General features: G+C 43.5%; 1 protein-coding gene across 1 annotated transcript in view; it reads left to right on the forward strand.

Moving 5' to 3' along the window:
• The first annotated feature begins 8955 nt into the window (after positions 1-8955).
• The window catches only part of LOC139399208 (neuronal cell adhesion molecule-like), an 18333-nt gene continuing 17326 nt past the window's right edge, over positions 8956-9962 (forward strand). The window contains exons 1-2 of the mRNA XM_071144721.1: positions 8956-9050; positions 9562-9579. Of these exons, the coding sequence (XP_071000822.1) occupies positions 8957-9050; positions 9562-9579 (112 nt within the window). The 5' untranslated portion in view covers position 8956. The remainder of the gene's footprint in view (positions 9051-9561; positions 9580-9962) is intronic.

The following is a 9962-nucleotide window of genomic DNA, read 5'->3' on the forward strand; positions in this document are numbered from 1 at the left end:
CACAGATTAACCCACCACATATACAGCAACACTACATTAACCCACCACAGATACAGCCTCACTACATTAACCACCACAGATACAGCCACACTACATTAACCCACCACAGATACAGCCACCACAGATTAACCCACCCACCACAGATACAGCCATTAACCACCACAGATACAGCCACACTACATTAACCCACCACAGATACAGCCACCACAGATTAACCCACCACAGATACAGCCACCACAGATTAACCCACCACAGATACAGCCACACTACATTAACCACCACAGATACAGCCATTAACTACCACAGATACAGCAACACTACATTAACCACCACAGATACAGCCACACTACATTAACCACCACAGACACAGCAACACTACATTAACCCACCACAGATACAGCAACACTACATTAACCACCACAGATACAGCAACACTACATTAACTACCACAGACACAGCAACACTACATTAATCCACCACAGATACAGCCACCACAGATACAGCCACACTACATTAACCACCACAGATACAACAACACTACATTAACCCACCACAGATACAGCAACACTACATTAACCACCACAGATACAGCCATTAACCCACCACAGATACAGCAACACTACATTAACCCACCGCAGATACAGCCACACTACATTGATCCACCACAGATACAGCCATTAACCACCACAGATACAGCAACACTACATTAACCACCACAGATACAGCCACACTACATTAACCCACCGCAGATACAGCCACACTACATTAACCCACCACAGATACAGCCACACTACATTAACCCACCACAGATACAGCCACCACAGATTAACCCACCCACCACAGATACAGCCATTAACCACCACAGATACAGCCACACTACATTAACCCACCACAGATACAGCCACCACAGATTAACCCACCACAGATACAGCAACACTACATTAACCCACCACAGATACAGCCTCACTACATTAACCACCACAGATACAGCCACACTACATTAACCCACCACAGATACAGCCACCACAGATTAACCCACCCACCACAGATACAGCCATTAACCACCACAGATACAGCCACACTACATTAACCCACCACAGATACAGCCACCACAGATTAACCCACCACAGATACAGCCACCACAGATTAACCCACCACAGATACAGCAACACTACATTGATCCACCACAGATACAGCCATTAACTACCACAGATACAGCAACACTACATTGATCCACCACAGATACAGCCACACTACATTAACCACCACAGATACAGCCATTAACCCACCACAGATACAGCAACACTACATTAACCACCACAGATACAGCCACACTACATTAACCACCACAGACACAGCAACACTACATTAACCCACCACAGATACAGCAACACTACATTAACCACCACAGATACAGCAACACTACATTAACCACCACAGATACAGCCACACTAGATTAACCCACCACAGATACAGCCACACTACATTAACCACCACAGACACAGCAACACTACATTAACCACCACAGATACAGCCACCACAGATTAACCCACCACAGATACAGCAACAAATAACAACCTATACTGCTGTAAGAGCTTGGATCACAGGGCTGGATCACAGAGACAGAGGAAGGTGGCCTTAACTGTGATATACAACTGCATAGCAATGATACCATCACAGGCACAGCCCCGTACACTACACACAGTGTGCGTACCAAATGGCACCCTATTCCCTAACAGCCCTATGGCCCTCAGTCTAAAGGAGGGTGGTCTATAGGAAATAGGGAGCCGTGTTCCCCTTCTTCAACAGCTGTCCGTGAGTTTTAACACCTTGACAAATTGACCCCCCCCCCCCTCCTACCCTCTCTAGCCCTCTGTGGTTGTCAAATGGTACCCTACTGCCTAGCATAGACCCCTGTGCACCCTGGTCAAAAGTAGTGCACTATGTAGGGAATAGGGTGCCATTTGGGATGCATGCAAAAAATATGTCAAGCGTCCTTTCAGATAACTGAGTATAGCAGCTTGGCAACAGTACGCTTTTCTTCTGGCGTTTGATTGACAGGCCCTTCCATCTCCAGCATTTGATTGGCAGGCTCTTCCATCTCCATGCATTTGATTGGCAGGCTCTACCATCTCCGGGTGTTTGATTGGCAGGCTCTTCTATCTCCGGCGTTTGATTGGTAGGCTCTACCATCTCCGGGTGTTTGATTGGCAGGCTCTTCTATCTCCGGCGTTTGATTGGTAGGCTCTACCATCTCCAGGTGTTTGATTGGCAGGCTCTTCTATCTCCGGGCGTTTGATTGGCAGGCTCTTCCATCTCCGGCGTTTGATTGGCAGTCTCTTCTATCTCCATGCGTTTTATTGGCAGGCTCTTCTATCTCAGGCATTTGATTGGCAGTCTTTTCCATCTCTAAGCATTTGATTGGCAGGCTCATTCTTTGGCAGTGAGTTTGTTGTTGTTTTTCTTTCTGCCTTGAGACATTTCAAGTTCTCCTCTCCTGAGGGGGCAATGCATACAATGCACCCACACCATCAGTTGCCATGGCACTGTGGGTGTGCTGGGTGTCATTTGTTCCAGAAGTTGACATCTGACTAGTATGAATGTTATGTTTTTTCATTTAAAAGGGTTTTATTGGTATGGTATGAAGTATTGTATATTTGCTCAAAATCACAATGGTGGAATACCTCTGAACATTCCAGTATGCTGTTATTTATCACACCAAATATGTCATTCCTATGTGCATCTCTATGTGAGATTTGACATCCTGTATAAAAGCTGTTATTTTTCCCACTGTCACAGCTACTGTTGTCTGTTTTACAAATACTGGGAGTGTGTGTGCAGAGATGGGTTTCACTGTGTCTGAATGCTGAATGCTCCAATCTGTGTGTGCGTGTGCATGTATGTGTGTGTGTGTACAGTTATCCCCAGCCAGTGAGATTTGCTTATTTGTGAATGTTGAGTGTGTGTCTACAATAGTAATTCAGTGAGATGGTTTTCCATCCAACAGAGCAGAGGCCTGTAACCCTGTAACCCTGTAACCTTTAACCTCTACCCTGTAATTCTGTAACCTTTAACCTCTACCCTGCAATCCTGTAACCCTGTAACCTTTAACCTCTTCCCTGTAATCCTGTAACCCTGTAACCTTTAACCTTTAACCTCTACCCTGTAATCCTGTAACCTTTAACGTGTTTGTGTGTGTGTGTGTGTGTGTGTGTGTGTGTGTGTGTGTGTGTGTGTGTTTGTGTGTGTGTGTGTGTGTATGGCCATGGCCATGAATAGTATTTAAATGGAGTACAGGCTTAACTGATTGACAGCAGAGACATAATATAATATGTCATTTTAATGAATAGTTTGGGGTAGGCCTCGTCTCAGAGAAATGCTCCTCAGAGCCAGGTGCTGATGACAGGTTGCCCTATGCTGGGAGAACGGTGCTTCAGGTTATTATGTTGGAAGACTGTTGCTGCAAAACATCAAGTGAGAAACAAGGGGTGAGTTGACATAAATGCTCCCCCAGATTTATGCCCATTGGTTGACCGAAAGGGAAGTGATCCCTTAGGTTAACCAGGAAGTGTGGTGGAATTGTGTTAGTGTGCCATGTTCATTGGCTGAAATGAATAGGTGAATGACATTCCACACACTGGCTAATGGTAAAGAGGAGGAGAGATGTGACGCTATCCTGATGAGGTAACATTATTAACACTCCCATACCAATACCTGCTATTCTGATGAGGTAACATTAATAACACTCCCATACCAATAGCTGCTATCCTGATGGGGTATCATTAATAACACTCCCATACCAGTACCTGTTATCCTGATGAGGTAACATTAATAACACTCCCATACCAATACCTGCTATCCTGATGAGGTAACATTAATAACACTCCCATACCAATAGCTGCTATCCTGATGGGGTATCATTAATAACACTCCCATACCAATACCTGCTATCCTGATGAGGTAACATTAATAACACTCCTGCTATCCTGATGAGGTAACATTATTAACACTCCCATACCAATACCTGCTATCCTGATGAGGTAACATTAATAACACTCCTGCTATCCTGATGAGGTATCATTATTAACACTTCTGCTATCCTGATGAGGTAACATTAATAACACTCCTGCTATCCTGATGAGGTAACATTATTAACACTCCTGCTATCCTGATGAGGTAACATTAATAACACTCCTGCTATCCTGATGAGGTATCATTATTAACACTTCTGCTATCCTGATGAGGTAACATTAATAACACTCCTGCTATCCTGATGAGGTAACATTATTAACACTCCTGCTATCCTGATGAGGTAACATTATTAACACTCCTGCTATCCTGATGAGGTAACATTATTAACACTCCCATACCAATACCTGCTATCCTGATGAGGTAACATTAAAAACACTCCCATACCAATACCTGCTATCCTGATGAGGTAACATTAATAACACTCCCATACCAATACCTGCTATCCTGATGAGGTAACATTAATAACACTCCTGCTATCCTGATGAGGTATCATTATTAACACTTCTGCTATCCTGATGAGGTAACATTAATAACACTCCTGCTATCCTGATGAGGTAACATTATTAACACTCCTGCTATCCTGATGAGGTAACATTATTAACACTCCTGCTATCCTGATGAGGTAACATTATTAACACTCCCATACCAATACCTGCTATCCTGATGAGGTAACATTAATAACACTCCCATACCAATACCTGCTATCCTGATGAGGTAACATTAATAACACTCCCATACCAATACCTGCTATCCTGATGAGGTAACATTAATAACACTCCCATACCAATACCTGCTATCCTGATGAGGTATCATTATTAACACTCCTGCTATCCTGATGAGGTAACATTATTAACACTCCTGCTATCCTGATGAGGTATCATTAATAACACTCCTGCTATCCTGATGAGATATCATTATTAACACTCCTGCTATCCTGATGAGGTATCATTAATAACACTCCCATACCAATACCTGCTATCCCGATGAGGTAACATTAATAACACTCCCATACCAATACCTGCTATCCTGATGAGGTAACATTAATAACACTCCCATACCAATAGCTGCTATCCTGATGGGGTATCATTAATAACACTCCCATACCAATACCTGCTATCCTGATGAGGTATCATTAATAACACTCACATACCAATACCTGCTATCCTGATGAGGTAACATTAATAACACTCCTGCTATCCTGATGAGGTATCATTATTAACACTTCTGCTATCCTGATGAGGTAACATTAATAACACTCCTGCTATCCTGATGAGGTAACATTATTAACACTCCTGCTATCCTGATGAGGTAACATTATTAACACTCCTGCTATCCTGATGAGGTATCATTAATAACACTCCCATACCAATACCTGCTATCCCGATGAGGTAACATTAATAACACTCCCATACCAATACCTGCTATCCTGATGAGGTAACATTAATAACACTCCCATACCAATAGCTGCTATCCTGATGGGGTATCATTAATAACACTCCCATACCAATACCTGCTATCCTGATGAGGTATCATTAATAACACTCCCATACCAATACCTGCTATCCTGATGAGGTAACATTAATAACACTCCTGCTATCCTGATGAGGTATCATTATTAACACTTCTGCTATCCTGATGAGGTAACATTAATAACACTCCTGCTATCCTGATGAGGTAACATTATTAACACTCCTGCTATCCTGATGAGGTAACATTATTAACACTCCTGCTATCCTGATGAGGTAACATTATTAACACTCCCATACCAATACCTGCTATCCTGATGAGGTAACATTAATAACACTCCCATACCAATACCTGCTATCCTGATGAGGTAACATTAATAACACTCCCATACCAATACCTGCTATCCTGATGAGGTAACATTAATAACACTCCCATACCAATACCTGCTATCCTGATGAGGTATCATTATTAACACTCCTGCTATCCTGATGAGGTAACATTATTAACACTCCTGCTATCCTGATGAGGTATCATTAATAACACTCCCATACCAATACCTGCTATCCCGATGAGGTAACATTAATAACACTCCCATACCAATACCTGCTATCCTGATGAGGTAACATTATTAACACTCCCATACCAATACCTGCTATCCTGATGAGGTATCATTATTAACACTCCTGCTATCCTGATGAGGTAACATTATTAACACTCCCATACCAATACCTGCTATCCTGATGAGGTATCATTATTAACACTCCCATACCAGTACCTGCTATCCTGATGAGGTAACATTAATAACACTCCCATACCAGTACCTGCTATCCTGATGAGGTAACATTAATAACACTCCAATACCAATACCTGCTATCCTGATGAGGTAACATTAATAACACTTCTGCTATCCTGATGAGGTAACATTATTAACACTCCCATACCAATACCTGCTATCCTGATGAGGTAACATTAATAACACTCCCATACCAATACCTGCTATCCTGATGAGGTAACATTATTAACACTCCCATACCAATACCTGCTATCCTGATGAGGTAACATTATTAACACTTCTGCTATCCTGATGAGGTAACATTATTAACACTCCTGCTATCCTGATGAGGTAACATTATTAACACTCCCATACCAATACCTGCTATCCTGATGAGGTAACATTATTAACACTCCCATACCAATACCTGCTATCCTGATGAGGTAACATTATTAACACTCCCATACCAATACCTGCTATCCTGATGAGGTAACATTAAAACCACTACTATATAAATACCTGCTATGAAGGTGAGCGAGATAGGAAGTGATGTGAATTATAGAGTTTACCCGGTGAATGAAGTGACGATCCATTCAGACCAGCCTTACTGATTCAACTTCCATAACAACTCTCCTCTCCTCCTCTCCTCTCCAGCCAACCAGGCCTGGTGTGCTGACATGAGCTAGAATAGAGAATACCATCTCTGTAGGCAGTTACACTATTCTTCCTCAACAGCTCAGCCTTGGACAGGTCCCTCTGTCCACTGTGACTCTTCCTCAACAGCTCAGCCTTGGACAGGTCCCTCTGTCCACTGTGACTCTTCCTCAACAGCCTTGGACAGGTCCCTCTGTCCACTGTGACTCTTCCTCAACAGCCTTGGACAGGTCCCTCTGTCCACTGTGATTCTTCCTCAACAGCTCAGCCTTAGACAGGTCCCTTTCTCCACTGTGACTCTTCCTCAACAGCTCAGCCTTGGACAGGTCCCTCTGTCCACTGTGACCCTTCCTCAACAGTCTTGGACAGGTCCCTCTGTCCACTGTGACTCTTCCTCAACAGCCTTGGACAGGTCCCTCTGTCCACTGTGACTCTTCCTCAACAGCCTTGGACAGGTCCCTCTGTCCACTGTGAACAATGTGAATCACACGGATGAGGACTTTCTCTTCTGCTTTTTCTTTGTGGGCCATTGTATTCCTACATTAGCATAGCCAGCCTGTTGATACTGGCTCATGTTATCTATTAGAATGAATGGATGAAAGTGAATGTAGCCAGATACATGTTTCCTGTCTATTCCCTGTGGTGCAGTTTATTAGAGACTATTAACAATATGAACACATTCAGTGTCTTCTAACCTCTTTTGTTGTTGGCAATAGAAGTGTGTCCATGTCGCCGTCCATTCATGTGTAATAGGATCCATATGGCTGACAGTGGTGCTCTCTACCCTCTGCGGCTGTTCTGTGATTGTCACGGTCAAGCAATCAATCAATCACACTTATTTATAAAAGCTTTTGTACATCAGCAGATGTCACAAAATGTTATACAGAAACCCAGCCTAAAACCCCAATCAGCAAGCAATGCAGATGTAGAAGCACGGTGGCTGGGGAAAACTCCCTAGAGAGGCAGGAACACAGGAAGAAACCTAGAGAGGAACCAGGCTATGAGGGGTGGCCAGTCCTCTTCTGGCTGTGCCAGGTGGAGATTATAACAGTACATGGCCAAGATGTTCAAACGTTAGTAGATAACCAGCAGGGTCAAATAATAATAATCACAGTGGTTGTTGGGGGTGCAACAGGTCAGCAATAAATGTCAGATGGCTTTTCATAGCCGAGCATTCAGAGGTCGAGACAGCAGATGTGGTAGAGAGGGAGAGGGAGAGAGAGAGAGGGAGGGAGAGAGAGGGAGAGAGAGAGGGTTGAAAACTCAGGTCTGGGATAAGGTACCACGTCCGGTGAACACTGCTCACCTGTGGTCTGTGGTTACAGCCAATCACACTACAGCCAGTCCAGTTCCAATTCTCGCTGGAGCACTCAGACCTGCTGTACACTGTAGTGTTCATAGGTTGCCTTTGATGACTTAGGGGCCCTTGGCGGTTTTCTGTTTTGTGGTTGTTTGAAGTACATAAATTTCACTTTGAATTACTGTAATTTCTTAAGTAGGTCTTACTGCACTGCTGCATGGGTAGTATCTAATGGAGATCCTAATGAACTAAACTAAACAGTACTTCATCCCTCTGTCTCTGTCTCTGTCTCTCTCTCTGTCTCTGTGTCTCTGTCTCTCTCTCTCTGTCTCTCTCTCTCTGTTTCTTTCTCTCTATCTCTCTCTCTCTCTCTCTCTCTCTCTCTCTCTCTCTGTGTCTCTGTCTCTGTCTCTCTCTGTCTCTCTCTCTCTCTTTCTCTCTGTCTCTTTCTCTCTCTGTCTCTTTCTCTCTCTCTGTCTCTCTTCTCTCTCTCTCTCTCTCTCTCTCTCTCTCTCTCTCTCTCTCTCTCTGTCTCTGTCTGTCTCTCTGTCTCTGTCTCTCTCTCTCTCTCTCTCTCTCTCTCTCTCTCTCTCTCTCTCTCTCTCTCTCTCTCTCTCTCTCTCTCTCAGCTGACTGACTGGTGTGGTGGATACCCTGCTTGACCCCCACATAGTCCTGATTGTGGAGAGCTCTGACCAGGGGGGAAGATTTTTAACGTGACACGCCGGACCATGGACAGGAAGAGGAAATGGATGCTGAGCAGCGGTGCTTTGCTGGTGATATTCCTTGGTCGCATGACCACAGCCTTAGAAGTTCCTCTTGACCGTAAGTACAGTAGGATATGGTGACTGTAGATCACAGTATTGAATGGGTACTGTATTATTTAGTTACTGGAGTTATATGTTTTCAGATTTCATGACATTACAGGTTACAAGTTAGTATATAGAGGGTTTGAAAGCATCTAGTCAATGAACCATAGATACAGTAGCTTCCTTCCAGTGACTTGCATCTCAACAACACTGCATGGTAACATGATGTGCATGTTGGGACAGATCTCACATGATGATTTAGTTCAACCCCAATGGAGAGGAATCTTCTAGTATTGTCTTGCCACGTTGTTTGCATCCCAAATGGCACCCTATTCCCTTTATAGTAAACTACTTCTGACCAGAGCCCTATGCACCCTGGTCAAAAGTAGTGCACTACAGTGTATAGGGAATAGGCTGTCATTTGGGACTCAGCCATTACCCACATTATCTTTATCTGCCTGTTGACTAATACTTAGCTTTCCTCACCTTCCTCAACGTTTTTATGGCCGTTCATGGGGGACAAAAAGCTAAGGTTCTGGAAGGATGTAAGTGATGGGTCCAGGACTCACTGCTGTGAGATGTGCTGTGGAGTGATGGAGCGTGGAGATCTTACTGTTGTGTGGATTGGAGTGACGTCGCTTAAATTTGCATGTAGCTATTTTGGCCCCTGTGTTTACAAACAAGCTGTTTATTGAGGTTTGTGATTTCTTGTTTGTTATTGACGTTTGTACTATTTAATTGAATGGGAATACAATGATGGTCTATAGGAATAATAAGATGAAGTGATGATGTACATGTAGCATGTTGTCTAGCTGTCTAGTGGTCCACTAGACAATGTGTTGTGGTTGAGCAATACAGGAAGTGTCTGCTGCATCTTATCCTGCTGAGTGCATGCTCTTTACTTTTCCTTCCATTTGATCTAATGCTG

This window comes from Oncorhynchus clarkii, unplaced genomic scaffold (genome assembly GCF_045791955.1).
Source record: "Oncorhynchus clarkii lewisi isolate Uvic-CL-2024 unplaced genomic scaffold, UVic_Ocla_1.0 unplaced_contig_10044_pilon_pilon, whole genome shotgun sequence".
Taxonomy (NCBI): domain Eukaryota; kingdom Metazoa; phylum Chordata; class Actinopteri; order Salmoniformes; family Salmonidae; genus Oncorhynchus; species Oncorhynchus clarkii.